Below are 22,377 nucleotides of genomic sequence, written 5' to 3'. Positions count from 1 at the left end.
GCTGCTAATCCCAAACTCTTAATTTATCCCTCCCCTTCCCTTTGGTAACCATAAATTTGTTTTCTATGTCTATGAGTCTGTTTCTGCATAATATCATTTTAAATGGCAATATAGTATTCTTTTTTTCCCCCTGTCTTTAAAGGGCCATACCTGAGGCATATGCAGGTTCCCAGGCTAGGGGTTGAATCGGGGCTGTAGCTGCCAGCCTACACCACAGCCATAGCAATGCGGGGTCCACACTACAACTGAGACCTACACCACAGCTCACAGCAATGCTGGATCCTTAACCCACTGAGCAAGGCCAGGGATCGAACCTGTGTCCTCATGGATACTAATAGGGTTCGTTAACACTGAGCCATGACGGGAACTCTGAGTAATGAACATCTTTATTTTATTTTATTTTTTTGTCTTTTTGCCATTTCTTGGGCCACTCCCTCGGCATATGGAGGTTCCCAGGCTAGGGGTCGAATCGGACCTGTAGCTGCCAGCCTACGCCAGAGCCACAGCAACGCGGGATCTGAGCCGCGTCTGCAACCTACACCACAGCTCACGGCAACGCCGGATCCTTAACCCACCGAGCAAGGGCAGAGATCGAGCAAGGGCAGAGATCGAACCCACAACCTCATGGTTCCTAGTCGGATCCGTTAACCACTGTGCCACGATGGGAACTCCAATGTCTTTATACTGAGTCTTTTTTTTCCTTTTAGGCCAACCCGTGGCATATGGAAGTTCCTGGGCCCAGGATTGAATCTGAGCTGGAGCTGCCACCACAGCTTCAGCAACACCAGATCTTTAACTATGCCAATCCGGGGATGGAACTGGTGCCCCCACAGAGATAAGCCGGATCATTAACCCACTGTACCATAGCAGGAACTCTTGTACTGAGTCATTTTTTACATGGCATTTACTACTTTATAACACTGTTTTAGGAGTTCCTTTGTGGAGCAGTGGGTTAAGAATCTGGCATTGTCATTGCAGTGGCTTAGGTTGCTTCTGTGGCGTGGGTTCGATCCCTGGCCCGGGGAACTTCCACATAGGTGTGGCCAAAAACAAATAAAAAAGCCGCACACTTTTACAGATTGGTTTGTCACCATCTGTTCCCCCTCTGGAATGGAAACTTCCATAGGGTAGGGGTTTTGCTCACTAGTCTATTCCTAATATCTGGAGGTGCTGGGAACATAGTAGGTGCTTAGTAAATAGCTACTGGCCAGATAGCCATCTCAGGTCTGGGTCCCTTCAGCAGCACTTCCTTCCACCTTAACCCCCGCTCTGTGTCTCACTCTGCCCTGATACAGTGACACCTGTGGCACTTCCCAAACCCATTTGTCTTTCACCAGTTCCTGGGAGGTCCTCACTTCCAGGAGCCCAGCATGATTCACTCTCTTCCCTGGCGTTTCTGCACCTCTCTGTACCTCAGCTTCCTCACCTGTAAAATGGGAACAAGAGAAACTTACTCAAGGTTTCCTGGGGATTGAATAAGATAAAATGCCTCAAGCGACTACAACAGCATTTGGCACATAGCAAATGCTTTATGATGACGGGTTTGATACTAAAAGGTCTGGGAAGGCGCTGGTCTGCACGTGGTTGAAAGTATACCAGGGATGGTGCTGTGTAATTTCAGGCAAGGGGCTCAGCCTCTCTGTCCCTCGGTTCCTCTTCGATAACAAGGTGCTCGCTCCTTTAGGCGGGCTAAGGGAAGGAAAGAGCTAACGCGTTGTAACACAGCGCCTATAACTGTCCGCTGTTACGAAGGTTCGGTCGCTCTAAGACTGCGCAGCTCGGCGACCAGCCGGGCTTCTACGGCGGGGAAGGCCCTCCCCCCGCCAAGCCACGCCCCCAGCCACCAAGCTCCGCCCTAAGCCCCACCTCGCCCAGAAGGACTTTTGTCCACGTCCGGCCACCGTCCGGCCGTGTGCTCCATTTCCGCCTTCTCCCACGTGGTCCGGCTCGGGCTCAGTCCGCAGCGTCGTGAGTGGGACCGGGTCGGGGCGCGCCCCACTGGTCCCAGCGTGGGTGCTTGGTGTCTCACCGACTCCTGGGGGGAAGCCGGCCGGGCGAGCGAGAGGACAAGGGGGACCAGGAGGGACTGGGAGGTCAGAGGTCAGCCTGGGGGTCAGGGGACGTCGGAGGTTATCCGCAGGCGGAACTGGAGTGTGAGAGGGTCCTGAAGGAGGTTGGAGCTCAGGAGGGGCGGAGCTGGAGCGTGAGGGGTCTTGGGGAGGTCAGAGTTCAGAGGGCGGGGCTGGAGCGGTGAGGTGGTCGGAGTTCTGCACGGCCGGGCTGGTGTGGAGGGGCCGCGGGGAGGTCGGGGTTTAGAGGGCCCGGGCTGGTGCGCCCAGGGGGAGGTCAGGGGTCGGGCGCGTGCCCCCCCGCCCCCCGCCACTCTCGGCCCTGCATGGGGCTCCCCAACCTGTGGGCGGCGGCCTGGGCCCTGAGGAGAGTCTGCGGACCGTGGACCCCGCGCCTGGGACCGCGCCTCCTCTGGTAATGACAGCGCACTTGTCCGTGACCCTGGTGTAGCACGCCCGACTGCATGCCCGGCCCAGCGCTAAGTCCTAATCGCATAAAGTGCTGTCACTGCTCCGTTTCTCGGACAGTGAAACCGAGGCCCAAGTTGGTGGTTGGGCAAAGTCTCCAGTTAGCGCCCAGCTGGGATTTGAATTCGGTGGTCAGCCTAGGGAGTTTACCAGACCATGCTGCCACCATCACTCCTTCCCTGTGCCCTTCCTTCTGTGTTGCTCACACCCGCCCCTGTCTTTTCAGTTTGCCCCCCATGGCGGGGAATGGGGAGGCCCCGGTGCCAGTGGGGACTGGGCAGGAACAGGACAAGAAGGCCCGGAGTGGCTGGCAGGGTGCTGCCAGGATCTGGGAGGAAACAGAACAGCAGGCAAAAAAGCTCAAGAGCAGCGAGGATGGGGAGCAGCGTAGGAAGCTGCCCAAGCGGAAGATTGTTCTGCTCATGGCCTATTCCGGGAAGGGCTACCATGGCATGCAGGTAAGGGTGTGCTGAGGGCCTGGGCAGCTCCAGCTTCTCTCACAGCCGCCCTGTGCTTCCAGCAGAAACCTCAGAGTCAGGGGTATTCGCTGAGGCATCTCAGGAGGTGGCAGAAGGCAGAGTCTCATTCTTCACCTGCTTTTCAGAGTTATCATGTGGGTCCCACCAAGCAAGATTTAGATTTGAATTGAAGCAGCTCTGAGCCCTGCTTCCTCCATGTATCTCTTGGATGCTTGCCAGGGGCATTCACCGGTCTCCCAAGGTGGTTAAGGGCCAAACCCTGCTGCTGACCAGCTCTGTGGCCTTGGGCAGGTGACTGGAGGCTCTGGGTGCCTTGTTTCTTCATCTTTCCTTTTTTTTTTTTTTTTAAGGCCTCACCCTCAGCATATGGAGATTCACAGGCTAGGAGTCCAATTGGAGCGACACCTGCTGGCCTATGTCAGAGCCACAGCAATGCCAGATCCAAGCCATGTCTGTGACCTACACCACAGCTCATGGCAATGCCAGATCCTTAAGATCCTTAACTGGCTGAGTGAGGCCAGGGATTGAACCCACATCCTCATGGATCCTAGGTGGGTTCACTAACCACTGAGCCACAGTGGGAACTCCCCCACCCCCTTTTTTTTCTTGGCAATGATGTGCAGTGGGATCTCAGTTCCCAGACCAGATATTGAACTTGGGCTGCAGCATTGAAAGTGCCAAGTCCTAACCACTAGACCACCAGGGAACTCCCTCATTTCCCCATCAGTTTTTTTGGCCACACCCAAGGCATGCAGAAATTCTCAGGCCTCGGAGTTCCCATTGTGGCTACAGCTCCGATTAGACCCCTAGCCTGGGAACCTCCATATGCCGCGGGAGCAGCCCTAGAAAAGGCAAAAAGACAAAAAAAAAAAAGAAAAGAAAAATTCTCAGGCCTCAAACCAGCGCCACAGCAGTGACCTGGGCTTTTGCAGTGACAACACTGATACTTACCTGCTGTGCTACAAGGGAACTTCTTGTTTCCCCATCTTTAAGATGGGGATAATCATAGTACTGACTTCATAGGGTGAGAAGATTCATTAGGCTGACCCATACTGGACACTCAAACCCAGGACAGTGCAAGCGAGGCTGAGAAGTGGCAGCTGTTACTCTTTGTTAGATTTGCTAAGGTGGGTGACAATGACATTGGGTGTGCAGGCACTTTAGAGTCCCCTGCCCAGCCCAGCTCTGTGGTCCTTTCCTGAAATGCAGGAGGGCCCAGGTGCCCCAACAGATGCACATAAACTTTCTTCTTGTTCCAACTTCAGTTCCTTTTTTTTTTTTTTCCCCCTCTCTTTTTAGGGCCACACCCTTGGCATATGGAAGTTCCCAGGCTAGGGGTAGAATTTGAGCTGTAGCTGCCTGCCTACACCATAGCCACGGCAATGCAGGATCCTTAACCCACTGAGCAATGCCAGGGATCAAACCTGTGTCTTCATGGATACTAGTTGGGCTTGTCACCCCTGAGCCACAATCGGCACTCCTAGTTCCTTGTTATTAAACTTATTTAAGGAGTTCCCGTTGTGGCGCAGTGGTTAACGGATCCGACTAGGAACCATGAGGTTGCGGGTTCGGTCCCTGCCCTTGCTCAGTGGGTTAACGATCCGGTGTTGCCGTGAGCTGTGGTGTAGGTTGCAGACGCGGCTCGGATCCTGCGTTGCTGTGGCTCTGGCGTAGGCCGGTGGCTACAGCTCCGATTCAACCCCTAGCCTGGGAACCTCCATATGCCGCGGGAGCGGCCCAATAAATAGCAAAAAGACAAAAATAAATAAATAAATAAATAAACTTCTTTAAGCTTGACTCAGAGGAAAAAGTCCATGGCTATGTAGAGCATCTAACTGAAATGGAAGTTTAAGAAAATAATGTCCAAACTTACCTGTGCTAGCATAACCTTTATTATGAATAATAGTAGTAATAAGATACTTTGTATCCTATTTTATATTTTTAAAGTATAGGTTGCAGAAGTTCCCATTGTGGCTCAGCGGTAATGAGCCCAACTAGTATCCATGAGGATGCGGGTTCAATCCCTGGCCATTCTCACGGGGTTAAGGATTGGCATTGCCCTAAGCTGTTGGTGTAGGTCATAGATGCAGCTTGGATCCCACATAGCTGTGGCTGTGGTGTAGGGAGGCAGCTGCAGCTGCAGCTCCCATTCGACCCCTAGCCTGGGAACTTATACTGCAGGTGTGGCCCTAAAAGCAAAAAAAGTTTAAAAAATGAGACCATGAGACCAATTTGATGCCTAGTGGTAAAGTGTGACAACGGGCGGAATCACTGCTTCAATCTAAGTTACCTGTGCTCCTTTGTGTATGTTTAAATGCTTTTCGAGGATGATTTTGATTTCATGCATTTTCGCCTTATGCACTGTCTTGAGAATTTTGCCTTTGTCTCACCATCTTCTCTTTGCCCTAGTTTCCCCATTAGGGGACTGAGGGGTGACAGTGACAGTAATTCACAGGGCTGACAGAAGGACAAGTTGAGATATGTGGAAGGATTGTTATCCCTGTTTCTTAATATCCATTGTGATCACTTGAGGAACACTTACAACTTCTTGCTGACTAACGGAGGGGACTTGAGTTGCAGTGGGAACTGTAAGGCAGCCTTTGGGAAGAACACCCCGCCCACACACACACCCCTGCTGTGGTGACTCTGGGTGAAGTACTTGTAGGCCTGTGTCCTTTGTGTTGGAAAGGTTTTCTTTGAGAAGGTCGGACTGGTGATCTCGGTGATGTCATAGGGTCATGCAGGTCCCAGACTAGGATTCCATTCTCACAGCATGTCCCCGCCGCATTGGGTGCTGGCAGTACCCTGAGTGGCTTCCTCCTTTAGCATAGGGGCCCACTGCCTGCAGTAAAGAGGGCAAGGGTCCCTGGGGTGATGAGGGAAGGCTCCTTTTTTAACCAGGTGCTGCAGACAGATGAGGTGTCTCCAGCAGGAGCGGTGATGGTTTCTCATCTGACCAGCTAGGGCAGGGGGGTGATGTCTCAGGTGATGCCTGCTGTTGGCTGTCCAGGGTGAGGAGTTTCTAGGACTGTGGGCACCCTCAGATGGCTCTCCTACTTCCTGTGGGACAGGAGATAACTGCAGAGTCTCTCCATGCCCACAGGTGTGGTCCCTGTGCTGCCGGGTATGGACCCACAGCACATGCCCCTCCCTGGCCCAGCGTCTCTTACTTGTGGGTAGTGGCTGAGTGAAAAGCAATTTTTTTTTTCTCTTTTTCTCAGAGGAATGTTGGGTCCTCACAGTTCAAGACCATTGAAGATGACCTGGTGTCCGCCCTGGTCCGGTCGGGTTGTATTCCTGAGAATCACGGGGAAGACATGAGGAAAATGTCCTTCCAGCGCTGCGCCCGGACTGACAAGGTAGGCAGTTTCCCTGCCTCTCACAGGTGTGAGCAGCATGGAACCCGCTAGTCTGTGTTTTCTGTTTACTGTTGTCCCCCTTTCCATCTAAGCATCTTGATCTGACAAGATTCACTTGGTTGTGGGAGTTCCCCCTGTGGCACGACTGGATTGGCAGCATCTCTGCAGCAGCAGGATGCAGGTTTGATCCCTGGCCCAGCACAGTGGGTTAAGGGACCCAGTGTTGTTGTAACTGCGGTGTAGGTTGCAACTATGGCTCAGATTTGATTCCTGGCCTGGGAACTCCATATGTTGTGGGGCAGCCAAAAAAGAAGAAAAAAGGATTCTTTTGGTTACGAATGACAGAGGCACAAATCAGACTAGTCTAAGTGGAAAAAAAGTTGTTGCCATGTGTGACCAAGAAGCCTGGGCATTTCTGGCCCAGGTGAGGCTAGAGTCATGTGCTCTCTGCCACAGGACCTTGTATCCTCGTGGTCTGAGCTTTCTCCTCTGTTGCTCTTGCAGATGGCAGGGTGGCCACAACACCTGCCTTAGATCCCTCTGTCTCAGGCTTGTGATACAGCTTGGACCATGTGGCTGCAGAGGCCCACCAGTGGGTGTGATGTTAAATTTTTTAGTAGCTACAGTCAAAAGGGAAAAGGAAACAGATGAAACAGGTTTGCACGATCAATTTAATTTAGTATATCAAGATAGTCTTATTTAAACGTGTAATCAACGTAAAAAATGATTCATGAGGGAGTTTCCATTATAGCTTATCAGGTTAAGAATCTGACTAGTATCCATGAGGATATGGTTCGATCCTTGGCTTCACTTAGTGGGTTAAGGATCTGGCGTTGCTGTGAGCTATGGTGTAGGTCAGCAACTATAGCTCCGATTTGACTCCTAGCCTGGGAACTTCCATATGCTGCAAGTGCAGCCCTAAAAAGACCAAAAAGAAAAAAAAGAAAGATATAAAAAAAGGCTTTATTGAGCTATGATTCACTCCCATATATTTTGCCCATTTAAAGAGTATAATTCAGTGGATCTAGTGTTTTCTCAGAGTTGTGCAGCCATCATTACAGTCAGTCACAGAACATTTTCATCATACCTAAAAGATCCTTGTCCCCTTTATTTTTATTTTTTTATTTAAAAAATTTTTTTTTGGCTGCGCACACAGCATGTGAATGTTCCAGGGCCAGGGAAGGAATCCGCAGTACAGCAGTGACCAGAGCTACTGCAGTGACAGCACCAGATCTTTTCTTTTTTTTGTCTTTTTGCTATTTCTTAGGCCGCTCCCGCGGCATATGGAGGTTCCCAGGCTAGGGGTCGAATCGGAGCTGTAGCCACCGGCCTATGCCAGAGCACAGCAATGTGGGATCCGAGCCATGTCTGCGACCTACACCACAGCTCACGGCAACGCCGGATCCTTAGGCCATTGAGGAGGCCAGGGAACCAACCTGCAACCTCATGGTTCCTAGTCAGATTCATTTCCGCTGAGCCATGACAGGAACTCCTGACATACCATTTCTAATATGCCTTGATTTTTGGTATTGGTCCAGTATCTAACCAAGGGTCAGTGATTGCATTTAGTTGCCATGTCTTTTGAGTTTCCTAAAATGGTCTTCTTGCCTCCTTTTTGTTTTTCTTGAAATGATGTTTTTGGACAGTTCAGGCTAATTATTCTGACAGATGTCCTCAGTCTGTATTTGATTGTTCTTATGACTGGATTCAGGCCAAAAAGGATTTTTTGTTGTTGTTGTTGTTGTTGCTATTTCTTGGGCCACACCCGCGGCATATGGAGGTTCCCAGGCCAGGGGTCGAATCGGAGCTGTAGCCACCGGCCTACACCAGAGCCACAGCAACGCGGGATCTGAGCCGCGTCTGCAACCTACACCACAGCTCACGGCAACACCAGATCGTTAACCCACTGAGCGAGGGCAGGGATGGAACCCGCAACCTCATGGTTCCTAGTCGGATTCATTAACCACTGCGCCACAACGGGAACTCCCAAAAAGGATTTTTGGTAGGTATATTACATGTATTACATGGTGTTCTATTATCTTTGCATATATTTAAACAAATCCCGGAGTTCCTTAATGGCTCAGTGGGTTAAGGACCCAGCATTGTCACTGCTGTGGTGAGGGTTCATTCCCTGGCCCCAGAACTTCTACATGCTGTGGGACCCTTCCCCGACCCCCTGCAAAATGAACAAGAAAACCTTTTTAGGAAATGTGATTGTAGTGAGTAGAAAGGTGCATGCAAGGTCAGCATAAAGTAGAACAGATGATTCTACAGCAGACACCTGGGTAATCTCCACTCAGGTCAACATGGAACTCTGCCCACATTTCAGGAGCCCTCCTTGTCCACCCCCCCCCCCCCCACCATCACACCACTCCCCTTCCCCAGACCTTGCTGCCATATTGATGAAAACTCACTTTTGGAAGAAAGGTATAATGTACAAATGGTAAAGTGTGCTCATGCTAAGCACAGAGCTTGATCAGTTTTCCTTGCCTAACCAGCACCCCATCCCTGCAAAGGAACTGCTCTTTTGACTTAGGTGGCAACCTCTTCCTTGCTCTGTCCCAGAGTTTTGTCCTCTAAGTTGCATTTTCTTTTTTTCATAAGTCCTGAGAGTCACATCCAAGGTGGGACTTTTATTTCGTATCTGCATGATGTCACATATTCGTTCCCTGGTGTACGTAATATTTTGAAGGTTATGGTGTACTCAAGCTCTTGGGATATAGAGAGCTGTTCTTGTATCTGATTATTCACTTCAGACACGTTTCTAAAAGCAGAATTCCTCCATGGAAGGGTGTAGGGTGTGCTGGTCCTTCTGCTGAAGAGACCAGCCTGTAGAGCGTTGTGCCCGAAGAGCAAGGCCCCAGCTGGCCCTCCCGCATATGCTTCCTTTGCAGGGTGTGTCTGCGGCTGGCCAGGTCGTGTCCCTGAAGGTGTGGCTGATTGATGACATTTTAGAAAAGATCAACAGTCACCTTCCTTCTCACATTCGGATTCTGGGTAAGTCTTGCAGCGCAGGGGCTGCATGCCCAGTGGTGGCCAGGCTTGCTTGCAGGGACATGAAATTCCTTTTCACCAGATTTCTCTGGTATGGAGAGAAGACACAGAGTGATTGCTTGGCAGTTGGTGGGAGTGGTTGTCCATCATCTGTAAAAAGAGTTCAGTATTCCTGCCTCCTTCAGAAAGGGGCACAGCTGTATAGACAGACTTGGAAAGGCTATTGGTACAACATTTCGGTGCTGCATGTGCCTCGTTTTGACCAGATGCTTGGATACGAAAGTCCAGATTTTATAGAGTTAAAGCAGGGACAGTTATTCCCTTTTGAGAGAGTCCCAATAATGAGATTTCTAGGTCCTCTTTTTAAAAAATTCCATTCTGACTCTCTTCACCTTTTTCTTTTAACTTTTTTTGTTTTTATTTATTTATTTATTTTTGCTTTTTAGGGCCGCACCTGCGGCATATGGAGGTTCCCAGGCTAGAGGTCTAATCGGAGCTACAGCTGTCTTTCTATGCCACAGCCACAGCAATTTGGGATCTGAGCTGTGTTTGTGACCTACACCAGAGCTCACGGCAATGCCAGATCCTTAACCCACTGAGCGAAGCCAGGGATCAAACCTGCAACCTCATGGTGCCTAGTCGGATTTGTTTCCACTGTGCCACGACAGGAACTCCTGACTCTCTTTGCCTTTTAGGTGACATATTTATAGCATTCTTCATTAATGTGGTATTGGGATGGCTGGGTGTCGTTCTTCTTGCTTCTGTTTCTCTTTGTCCTATCCTTTTTTTCCCCTTTTTCTACCTTCCTTTTGGATTAATTGATATTTTTGTAATTACATTTAATTGCCTTGGTTAGCTTATTACCTGTGACTCACTATGGTTTTTTTTAGTGATTGCTTTAGAGTTTAAAGCAAGGGTCAGCAAACTTTTTCTGTTTCTTTCTCTTTTTCTTTTTAACTTTTTTTGTCTCCTTTTTTAATTTTTAATTTTTTTTGGCTAACTTTTTCTGCAAAGGGTTAGGTAGTGAAATATTTTTGGCTGTTGTCTGTGTTGCTTGTTGTTCATTTTTTTTTTTTTTAAACCGTCCTTTTGGGAGTTCCCATCGTGGCTCAGTGGAAATGAATCCAACTAGGAACCGTGAGGTTTCGGGTTCGATCCCTGGCCTCGATTAGTAGGTTAAGGATCCAGCATTGCCATAAGCTATGGTGTAGGTCACAGAGGTGGCTCGGATCTGGTATTGCTGTGGCTCCGGCGTAAGCCGGCAGCTACAGCTTCAATTAGACCCCTAGCCAGGGAACCTCCATATGTTTCGGCCCTAAAAAGACAAAAATAAATAAATAAATATATAATTAGTTAAATTAAATAAAACCACTGTTTCAGAGTTCCCACTGTGGCTCAGCGGTATCGAATCTGACCAGTATCCATGAGGATGCAGGTTGGATCCCTGACCTCAATCAGTGGGTTGAAGATCCGGTGTTGCCATGAGCTGTGATGTGGGTTGCAGACATGGCTCAGATCCCTTGTTGCTGTGGCTGTGGCACAGGCTGGCAGCTACAACTCCGATTAGACCCCTAGCCTAAGAACTTCCATATGCTGCAAATGTGGCCCTAAAACAACAAAAGAAAACCAAAAAAGCCCATGGTTTTGGTTATTATTTGCCAGGTCCTGTGTTAAAGCATCCATTGCTCACTTACTACAGCCTCCTTCAAGTGGACCCAGGCCACTTGGTGTATGTCTAATACCTGCAGACACCCACTAGCACTTCTTCGGCTCTTGTGGGTAGGTATTTTATGTCTCCCTATGTCATAGCCCCCATGCTGCATTGTTACTGTTCTCTTGTAAGCAGCCAATTTAAAAAAGGTGTTTTGTTTTGTTTTTGTTTTTTTGGCATGTGGAAGTTCCCAGGCTGGGGATTGACTCCACACTACAGCAGTGACAATGCCAGATCCTTAACTGCTAGGTCACCAGGGGACTCCCAAATGCTTTTTCATGGTTTTTTTTTTAAAAGGCTGCATCTGCGGCATACGGCAGTTATCAGGCTAGGAGTCGAATCAGAGCTGCAGTTGCTGGCCAGCTCCACAGCCCTGGCAATGCCAGGTCTGAGCTGCATTTGCCAGATCCTTAACCCACTGAGGGAGGCCAGGGATCAAACCCGCATCCTCATGGATACTAGTCAGGTTCTTTTTTTTTGTCTTTTAGGGCTGCATCTGTGGCATGTGGAGGTTCCCAGGCTAGGGGTCCAATCAGAGCTGTAGCCGCTGGCCTATGCCAGAGGTACAGCAAAGGTGGATCCAAGCTGTGTCTGAGACCTACACCACAGGTCAGAGCAACACTGGATCCTTAACCCACTGAGTGAGGCCAGGGATCAAACCTGAAACCTCATGGTTCCTAGTTGGATTTGTTTCTGCTGCACCACGATGGGAACGCTACTAGTCAGGTTCTTAATCCGCAGAGCCACAACAGTAACTCCCTTAATGCTTTTTTAAATTGAAATATAATCGGTGTATAACAAACTGCATATTTAATTATACAGTTAAAAGGTTTCAAGGAGTTCCCACTATGGCACAGTGGGTTAAGCATCTGACTGCAGCGCCTTGGGTTGCTGCAGAGGTGCGGGTTCAATATCTGGTCTGGTGCAGTGGGTTAAAGGATGTGGCATTGCTGCAGCTGTAGTGTAGGTCGCAGGTATGGTTTGGATTCAGTCCCTGATCTGGGAACTTCCATATGCTCTGGGTTTGGCCATGAAAAAAAAAAATGGTTTTGTTCTTTGCATTGAGCCTGGTTAAAGATTCCTGCACGTTGTGGTGTGTGTCTAGTTTATTCCTTTCCACTGTGGCCTGGTTTTTCATTCTACAAGTTTACTGGTTTACCTGCTGAGGGACATTTGGTGGTGGCGGGGGAGACATGCTTCCAGCTTGGGGCTGTTGCAGATAAAGCTGCCATGAACTTTTGGTTCCAGCATAAATAAGATTCTTTTTCTTTTTTTGCTTTTTAGGGCTACACATGTGGTATATGGAAGGAAGTTCCCGGGCTATGGATTGAATAGAAGGTACAGCTGCTGGCCTACACCATAGCCATGAGAATGTGGGATCCGTGCTGCATCTTCGACCTACACACCTCAGCTCCTGGCAATGGCAGTGCCAGATCCCTGGCCCCCTGATGGAGGCCAGGGATTGAACCCACATCCTCATGGATATTAGATTTGTTTCCACTGTGCCACAAAGGAAACTCCCATAAATAGGATTCTTACTTCAAAGTCACAACCCTTGTTGTTGGATACTTGGTCCACTATTTTTTTTTTTGTCTTTTCTAGGGCCACTCCTGCAGCATATGGAGGTTCCCAGGCTAGGGGTCTAATTAGAGCTGCAGCCGCTGGCCTACACCACAGCCACAGCAATGTGGGATCCGAGTAGCGTCTGTGACCAACACTATAGCTCACAGCAATGCCAGATCGTCGGCCCACTGGGCAAGGCCAGGGATCGAACCCGCAACCTCATCGTTCCTAGTCAGATTCGTTAACCACCGCGCCACGACAGGAACTCCACTTGGTGCACTATTGAATTCATTTTTAGTATAACAAAGTTTTATTTATTTATTTTGGCCCCGCCCACAACATGTGGAAGTTCCTGGGCCACATTTATTGTACTGTGGTCTTTCTCTGCCTCTTGAGGATAATTCCATTCTGAAAACCTCCTCCTGGAGTAAATCCTCTTGAAGTCCTTTTTTTTCTTATTAGGGCTGCACCCAAGGCATATGGAAGTTTCTGGGCTAGGAGTGGAATTGGAGCTATAGCTGCCAGCCTATGCCACAGCCACAGCAATGCCAGAACCAAGCCACGTCTGTGACCTATGCCATAGCTCATGGTAATGCTGGATCTTTAACCCACTGAGTGATGCCAGGGATTGAACCCACATCCAAATGGATACTAGTCCAGTTCTTAACCTGCTGAGCCACAATGGAAGCTCCTTAAATTCCCATTTATTGCCTCTTTACCATTTGCTTTCTCAAGAAATATGAATTATTCTAACGTGTGTCATGGGTTAGTCCCCAGCCCTGCTAAAACAATACCACGCCCTACACAATTCTTTCAGCCCTAAGCACTACTTATCTTAACGTGATACAACAAGGCCGTTTCCCTCATTAACGGCTCAGCAGTGCGGTCTTCTGCCAGCCTTTTTCACTCTTCGCTTGGCAGTTGTGTTCTGCACCAGGGAAATATGCTCACAAAGCACACTTGTGATGCTCGGTGTTGATGGAATTCTTTTTTTTTTTTTTTGCTTTTTTAGGGCCGCACCGGTGGCATATGGAGGCTCCCAGGCTAAGGGTCCAATCGGAGCTGCAGCTGCCAGCCTACGCCATAGCCACAGCAATGCCAGATCCAAGCCAAGTCTGCAACCTATACCACAGCTCATGGCAATGCTGGATCCTTAACCCACTAAGCAAGGCCAAGGATCTAACTCAAGGATCCTAGTCAGGTTCGTTAACTGCTGAGCCATGAAGGGGACTCCGATGGAACTGACTTTTTTTTAATTTATTTTTAATTTTTTTATTACTCAATGAATTTATTACATTTATAGTTGTACAATGATCATCACAATCCTACTTTATAGGATTTCCATTCCACAACCCCAGTGGATCCCCCCACCCCCCGAACTGTCTCCTTTGGAGACCATAAGTTTTTCAAAGTCTGTGAGTCAGCATCTGTTCTGCAAAGAAGTTCAGTCTGTCCTTTTTTGAGATTCCATATGTCAGTGAAAGCATTTGATGTTGGTGTCTCCTTGTATGGCTGACTTCACTTAGCATGATAATTTTTAGGTCCATCCATGTTGCTAAAATGCTGGTATTTCATTCCTTTTAATGGCTGAGTAATACTCCATTGTGTATATGTACCACATCTTCTTGATCCACTCCTCTGTTGATGGCATTTAGGTTGTTTCCATGTCTTGGCTATTGAAAACAGTGTTGCAGTGAACATTGGAGTACCTGTGTCTTTGCAAGTCATGGTTTTCTCTGGGTAGATGTCCAGGAGTGTGATTGCTGGATCAAATGGTAGTTGTCTTTTTAGTTTTCTGAGGAATCTCCATACTGTTTCCACAGTGGTTGTACCAATTTACAATCCCACCAACAGTGTACTGGGGTTCCTTTTTCTCCACGCTCTCTCTAGCACTTGTTTGTAGACTTTTGGATGATGGCCATTCTGGCTGGTGTAAGGTGGTACCTCAGAGTGGTTTTGATTTGCATTTCTCTGATAATGAGTGATGTTGAACATCTTTTCATGTGTTTTTTGGCCAACTGTGTGTCTTCTTTGGAGAACTGTCTGTTTAGATTTTCTGCCCATTTTTTGATGGGGTTGCTTGTTTTTTTTGGTATGGAGCTGCAGAAGGTGTTTATAAATTGTGGAGATTAATCCCATTCTATGGGCTGTCTTTTTGTTTTGTTTAGGGTTTCCTTTGCTTTTAAGTTTGATTAGGTCCCATTTGTTTATTTTTGCTTTTACTGTCATTACTCTAAGAGGTGGATCTGAGAAGATGTCAGAGAGTGTTTGGCCTTTGTTTTCCTCTAAGTGTTATAGTGTCTGGTCTTATATCTGGATCTTTAATCCATTTTGAGTTTATTTTTATGTATGGCATTAGGGAGTGTGGAATTGAATTCTTAATGCAGACAAAAAAAATAAGATTACCCCAAATCAAACACATAGCAGAGACAGAAACAGGGAGGGTGTGGAGGCAGCCTTGAACAGGCAGCCCCAGGGCAGGGGTGTGTGTTCCTGCCTGGCTGCTGAGAAGGGCAGGATCCAAATCCAATCCTGTAAGTATTGGCCTCTGTCACTGCTCATGAGATGGACCCTGAGCCTCAGGTCGTGACTTTAACGTGAGGACAGCCACACGGCACCTAGTGTCTAGGGGCACAGAGAGCGCTTATTGGTCTCCAGCTCTGGAAGTCACCCCCGCTAACAGGTCTTGGGATTCTTTTAGAAATTTTCTATATAAATACAGACATAATCCATATGTTTGCATTCTTCTCACAAAGAGAATTCCTCTGCGTATAGGTTAGTTTTTTTTTTTGCTTTTTAGGGCCATACCTATGGCATATGGAAGTTCCCAGGCTAGGGGTTGAGTCAGAGCTGCAGCTGCCCACCTACACCACAGCCACAGCAACACCAGATCCAAGTCATGTATGCGACCTACACCACACCTCATGGCAACACTGGATCCTTCACCCACTGAGCAAGGCCAGGGATTGAACCTGCATCCTTGTGGATACTAGTTGGGTTCATTTCCACTGAGCCACAATGAAACTCCCTGTAGTTCTCCATTTTGCTTTTATGCCCACCTACTGGTTAACAGATATTTGTTGAGTACCTGCTCGGTCCAGTCGGCACTCAAAGGTGTGGTCTTCATTTCTAGAGACATGCCGTCTTGTCTCCAGGGGCTGCCTCCGGCCTCATTCTACAAATATCTAGAACCTGTCATTTTCCTCCCATTGGACTTTTTGTTTCCCACTTTTTCTGCTATTGAACTCACTGTCTGCTGCCTCTGGCCTCAACTGTAGGATGACTTCTGACACTTGGGTTCCTGGTCACAGTCACCGTCTGGTGCATGTGTGCCTGTGTGACAGCTGTGCCCGGTCATGCCAGTGTCAGGATGTCCAACGCCTTTGCCCACCCTGGGTTTTAACAAGAGCCTGTGTTTTTGTGCGGGTTGGTTTGGCTCTGAGCTTGAGCATCTGGAGGGCTTGAGGGCTCAGTGCCTAGAATCTGGGTCTCCCAGCCCCAGGCAGGGCACTGTCAGCGTCTCCTCATTGACTCCCCTCTCCCCAGGACTGAAGAGGGTCACAGGCGGCTTCAACTCTAAGAACAAGTGCGATGCCAGGACCTACTTCTACATGCTGCCCACGTTCGCTTTCGCCCACAAGGACCATGATGTGCAGGACGAGACGTACCGGCTGAGCACAGAGACGCTGCAGCGTGTGAACCGGCTCCTTGCCTGCTATAAGGGCACCCACAACTTCCATAACTTCACCTCACAGAAGGGGCCACGGGAGCCCAGTGCCCGGCGCTACATCCTCGACATGTTCTGCGAGGAGCCCTTCGTGCGTGAGGGCATGGAGTTCGCAGTGATCAAGGTCAAGGGCCAGAGCTTCATGACGCATCAGATCCGGAAGATGGTGGGCCTGGTGGTGGCCATCATCAAGGGCTACGCGCCCGAGAGCGTGCTGGAGCGCAGCTGGGGGGAGGCGAAGGTGGACGTGCCCAAGGCGCCAGGGCTTGGCCTGGTCCTGGAGAGGGTGCACTTCGAGAAGTACAACCAGCGCTTCGGCCACGATGGGGTACACGAGCCACTGGACTGGGCACGGGAGGAGGCGGAGGTCATGGCCTTCAAGGAGCAGCACATCTACCCCACGATCATTAGCACCGAGCGCCACGAGAAGTCCATGGCCCAGTGGCTGAGCACCCTGCCCATGCACAACTTCAGCGCCACCGCCCAGGAGGCGGCTGGCCTGGGCTCCAAGGTGGGGCTGGGGCCTTGGGTGGCTGGAGGTCAGGGGGGCCAGGGGGACTAGGGGGGGTCATAGTGTTGGGGGGTGGGGACCATGGGGGCTGGGGCTGGCCCTTCCAGGAACTCAGGCAAGTGCCATCCATATCCGTCATTGTCATGGCTAAGCTTCTAGCCCACTCTGCCCCCTTTGTCATTGTGTCCTTTGTCTTGAGCAAGCCGAGTTACCAAGAGATGCACCACTCCCCCAGGGTCACACCAGTGGGAGGAGCAGAGCTAGGACATTAGACCTGGTGGCCAGCATCCTGGCACTTACCCCCCTGCCATGCACTTAGTGACTCTGGATGAGGGACATGTTCCGTGACCCATCTTCCCATTCTTGAGGTGGAGATGCCAGTAGGTTGTCCTTCTCTGGCTGACGTTGCTGGTCATTTGGCACGTATCTGGCCCCAGAACTCAGGGTCACTTGAGGGGAGGCACCCGGTATGCTGAGCAGCCAGGTGGTATTCCCTCGCCCTCTCTGAGTGGCTTTCCTATGCAGGCCTGCAGTGCTCCTCTCTGCCCCAGAGGGGGCACAGGCTGCACCTAGACTCTGCTTCTGGACCAGCCTCCCCAGAGCCCCGCTGGTCAGGTGGCTCTGCTCCATGAGCACAGGGGCCAGGCGTGCCTCCCTTCCCTACTCTTAGTAGGACCCAGCTCAAAGTGTCACGCATCTGTTAGTTAACTGCCAACCTTATTTTAGAAGAACAGCCATGATTTGTGGTGTTGTAGCTAAGAGTTAATATCTTACTTTAGCTCTCAGTTTTTTACCCTGAGGTGAGAGAGGTCCCCAAAACCCATGTTCTCTTGCTGGCCCAGCTGGCTTTCCAAGGGTGGGATTCTCCCTGGGGCTCTGAGATTTCTTCCCAATAGCTAGATATCCAGAAAAGCACTGTCCTTCCTGCACACCTTGCTTGTGACCTCAAGTGCATACAGGTAAGGGAAATAAGCAAGGTGGGCCAGGTGTAAGAAAAGCAGGAGTGCAGGTCGAGTGGTGAATGGCAGGTAACGTCAGGGAGGCCATAGGGATTGGTGGAGGCTGTGACAAACAGGAGAGCTCTTGATCCACCTGAAGGGGCTAGTGCAGCTCAGCACCACTTGTGGAAGAGGGCCACAGGTGTTGTCAGAGCTTAAATTTTCTCAAGAGGACCTGGCATTGCAGAATTATATGTGAAATAGTCCACTCTTTTTTTTTTTTTTTTGGCTGTGCCTGTGGCATGTGAAAGTTCCAGGCCAGGGATGGAGCCTGTGCCACGGTAATGACAACACCAGATCCTTAACCCGCTGGGCTACCCAGAAACTTGTGAAATAATGCCACTCTTTTTTTTTTTTTGTCTTTTTGCGTTTTCTTGAGCCTCTCCCACGGCATATGGAGGTTCCCAGGCTAGGGGTCCAATTGGAGCCGTAGCCACCAGCCTACACCAGAGACACAACAACGCGGGATCCGAGCTGCGCCTGCAGTGCCACAGCTCATGGCAACGCCGGATCGTTAACCCACTGAGCAAGGCCAGGGATCGAACCCGCAATCTCATGGTTCCTACTCGGGATTCGTTAACCACTGTGGCACGACGGGAACTCCCTGCCACTCTTTAAATGTTGACAGTTATTTTCCCAAGCACTGTGAGGCCAAATGGAGCACATTTGGAGTACAGATTTGACCTGGGGCCCAAACTTTGTCCCCAGTTTGATTCCCAACCAATAGAGGGTCCTGACCATTTGCCATCTCTACATACTGCTGAGGGGCTTCTACTTGTCCAGTTCAGTTTTGCAGTAGCCCAATTTTAAGTCCCCAAGGTCATTGCACCTCAGGGGATTTGAAGGAGCCCAGTGAAGACCCCGTCCCTCTCACCTCTTGTCCCCAGCCCCCAGCTTTCCTATACAAGACAGGTATTTTGTTTGTCTGTTGTCTTTTTAGGGCTGTACCCACAGCATATGGAAGTTCTTAGGCTAGGGGTTGAATTGAAGCTGCAGCTGCCAGCCTATCCACAGCCACAGCAACTCAGGATCCAAGCCATGTCTGCAACCTACACCAAAGCTCACAGCAGCACTGGATCCTTAACCCACTGAGCAAGGCCAGGAATTGAACCCACGTCCTCATGGATGCTAGTCGGGTTCATTACTCCTGAGCCACAATGGGAACTCCTCAAGACAGGTTCGACACAGTGGATTCAGCATTGTCATTACAGCAACTGCTCTGTGGGGGTTGCTGCTGTGTGGGGGTTCAGTCCCTGGCTTGGGAACTTCCATATGTTGTGGGTGTGGCCAGGAAAGAAAAAGATGTTCTTGAACCAGTTAAGAGAAAGACAAGGGGTCAGCCTGAGCTCTGGCAGCCTTCTTTGCAGGGAGGAAGTACCCACTCCCGGGCAGCATGCTCTCCCACAGCCATTTTCCTGTCTGCTTGCTCTGCAGGACCCCAACCCCTTGGAAGGCAGTGAAGGGGACGGTGATAGCGACTGAGGCCTGGGCCATCCCCAGAGCGTAATGGAATTGGCCCATGACACACGCCAGGACCTGCCAGCCTGCTGTTGGCTGTGTGCCTCACCGAGACCTGAGAGTCTCCGAGTGGCCTCCTAACCTCAGGATCTTGAGACCTGCATCATTTGGAGTTTTCATCACAGGGAGAACCTGCTGGGAATCTATTTTCAGCTCACGCGTTGACTACATACACCTCAGCATGTAAAGACATTATTTTTTTAAAGAAGCGATTTTCTTATTAAATAAGTACAGACTTTGCTTAGTCACTTCTTTTACCTTTTTCTTGCTTGCCCTTCATCGAGAGAGATGAAAGGAGCCCTATGCGCTGTGTTAGCAACAGACGCAGCCCCGCCTTCCTGGGAGCCCTGGGACCGGTCACCTGGCGAGTGTGTGTGCAAGTGGGCAGGGCATCGAGAGGCTTTTGGCAGGATTTGCTGTGAGGCTGTCAAGATGGGGCTCAGTAACCAGGCAAGTGGCAGAGACAAGAACAGAACAGGGCAGTGGTCAGGCCAGGGGCAGCGGTTGCCAGTGCTGGAGAACCTAGTCCTCTGTGTGTCCACCTGGCCCTCTTCAGCATGTAGTTTTCATCCTGGTCCATCCATCCATCCTTGGTACTGCCCATGTTCCAGACAAGAGGAATGAGGGCAAGAAAAAGATGCACGTCGTTGAATGTGTCCCTTAGTGAGCTCTCCTGGAAGCATGGACAGCAACTTCTTTCCCTCATTGTGTGACACATGGTCATGTCTGGAAGGGAAGCAGAGAAACACTTTGTATGAAGTGATGCACTGCCCAAGAGAAGTGATCTGTTAGCAAGGAAGAGGGGACCAGGTGGTGGGCAGGCAGTCGGCAGGTTGGCTGCAAAAGGTGTGGGAGGGTTTCAAGTGGAGAATTGGTGTGTGTGCTATGCCTACATGGGTACATGTGTGCACATGTAATGTATGTGTGCATATGCTGTGTGGTATGTGCTTACCCATGTATATACACATGCAATATGTAAGTGGTCTGTGCATGTTTATTTACCATTGTGTAATCGTAGGCAAGATGCATGCATGGGTACAGGTGTGCAGGTGATGCATGCATGCATATGCTGTGGGGTATGTATGTACCCCTGTGTATGCACATGTAGTGTGCAAGTGCTGTGTGTGTGTGTGTGTAATTGTTGGTGCTGTGAGTGCATGGGTATGTGTGCATGTGTGATGTATGTTACACATACGTGTGCACAGCGGAGCCAGACAGATCTCTTCCTAGAGACCCCTCCCTTTCAGAGAACAGATGGGGCAGGGTGAGTAGAATCAGGGAGGCACCATGGTGGTGGATAGGCTGAGTGAGGTGTGTCTTTGGGTCAGAGAAACAGTAGTGCCTGCTTCTGCCCAGTGGTCTGGAGCTGGGACAGGAGGGAGGGTTTAAGGCTGACTTGGGCTTTGGATTTGAGAACTTGATGAAATGGATCACGTCAACAGGAGGGGTGATCGGAAACAGGATGAACTTGAAGGAGAAATACTGGGGGTTGGCTTTCAGCATGTTAATTTTACCTGTGATGGGGCTTTTGAAGTCACTTCCCAGGCCAGAAAGTAACCTAAAAACAGATGGCATTGTGGGCTTCTTCCCATGAAAGGCTCCATGGTCTTGGTTTCAGGGTTAAATCAAGCCGCTCTGTTAGTTCCCAGTTTTGACTCCAGGCAGTCAGTGGGTGACTCAGTTAAGTCACTTTGGAGGATCCATGGGTATGTGATATTTTAAAGTAATACATGTTCTTGGAGAAACAATCAGAGTACACAGAAAAGAAGGTGCCTTCCTTCCCTCATTCCCAGTACCTCTCTATACGTCCCTCCTCTTACTTTTTTCTTGCACTTCCTTCCAGAAAGCTTTGTGTATATGATCATGTTTGACCCTTTCCTTACACAAATGGTGGCCTTTCTCAGCTTAGCATATCTGTCATCACAAAAAGTCTACATCATTCTGTGTACACGGTCCACACTACTCAGCTTGCTGGTGGACATTTGTCCAATATTTTATTTTATGCACTGACTATCCTTATCCATCCTTGTCTACATATGTGAGTGTTCCCAGATGCAGGCTTGGTGTTCTAATGGGTTTCTAATGGCTACCTCATTTTGACAGTTCTTGCCCTCCATAGAGGTGGTTCAGAATTGGATCCCTAGAGTTCCCATTGTGGCTCAGCAGTAACAAACACGACTAGTATATACGAGGATGTGAGTTCAATCCCTGGCCTCACTCAGTGGGTTAAGGATCCAGTGTTGCTGTGAGCTGTGGTATAGTGGTGTAGGATGGTGGCTACAGCCCCAATTTTGAATTTATACTCTGGCCACCATGGGAACTTACATGATGTGGGTGAGGCACTAAAAAGACCAAAACAAACAAACAAACAAAAAAAAAACCCCACAAACAAAAAAACAAAAACAACCAGAATTGGATCCCTACCAGACAGTGCCTGTTCCCTGACTCTGAAGAACACCAGGGAACAAACCCGACCTTGAGGCCGGCTTTTTACTGGGTTCCTTGCTTCTTCCGCAAGTGTGGAAGCCCACTCAGGAAAATGTTGAGTCAGGGGTCTGCAGAGTCAGGGTCTCAGTTGTTGGCAACTGGTGATGACGCTGATTTAGACAGAAAAGCACTGTATCCCTGAGATGCAGGAAGGCAAGCAGAGCTTGAGCTAGCACCACCTCTCCCTGCCCCCCTGGCTCAGGAGGAGCTCAGTGGCCCTCCATATCAGCTGTCCTGGCCGCCCTGCAGATTCCAATGGCGGCCAGAGTGTAAGATGTGCATAGGAACTAGCCATCCAGGAAGATGGTGGGAAAATCATTTAAGCATTTTTTTTTAATTGAAAAAAAAATGTGGGCATTTCCATTGTGGCGCAACAGGTTAAGAAACTGACATAGTGTTGGTGAGGATGATCCCTGGCCTTGCCCAGTGGGTTAGGAATCCACCTGCTGCAAGCTGCCATGTAGGTCCCAGATGCAGCTTGGATCTGGGGTTG

General features: G+C 49.5%; 1 protein-coding gene across 5 annotated transcripts; it reads left to right on the top strand.

The window, feature by feature from the left end:
- Positions 1 to 1,900: 1,900 nt before the first annotated feature.
- Positions 1,901 to 19,636, top strand: PUS1 (pseudouridine synthase 1). 5 transcript variants are annotated; one of them, XM_047761385.1, is made up of 6 exons: positions 1,901 to 1,968; positions 2,764 to 2,995; positions 6,238 to 6,375; positions 9,270 to 9,372; positions 16,190 to 16,881; positions 19,314 to 19,636. In XM_047761385.1, exons 2-6 carry the CDS (start codon positions 2,774 to 2,776, stop codon positions 19,359 to 19,361), a joined length of 1,203 nt encoding a protein of 400 aa, XP_047617341.1. In that variant the 5' UTR covers positions 1,901 to 1,968; positions 2,764 to 2,773; the 3' UTR covers positions 19,362 to 19,636. The 5 variants fall into 5 exon arrangements, with proteins under 5 accessions (XP_047617341.1, XP_047617340.1, XP_047617342.1 ...); XM_047761384.1 differs by having other exon boundaries at positions 1,902 to 2,093; XM_047761386.1 differs by having other exon boundaries at positions 1,902 to 2,100.
- The last annotated feature ends 2,741 nt before the right edge of the window (positions 19,637 to 22,377 follow it).

Source organism: Phacochoerus africanus, chromosome 15 (genome assembly GCF_016906955.1).
Source record: "Phacochoerus africanus isolate WHEZ1 chromosome 15, ROS_Pafr_v1, whole genome shotgun sequence".
Classification (NCBI taxonomy): Eukaryota; Metazoa; Chordata; class Mammalia; order Artiodactyla; family Suidae; genus Phacochoerus; species Phacochoerus africanus.
The sequence above is the reverse complement of the archived record's forward strand: the minus strand, read 5'-3'. Positions and strand labels throughout refer to the sequence as shown.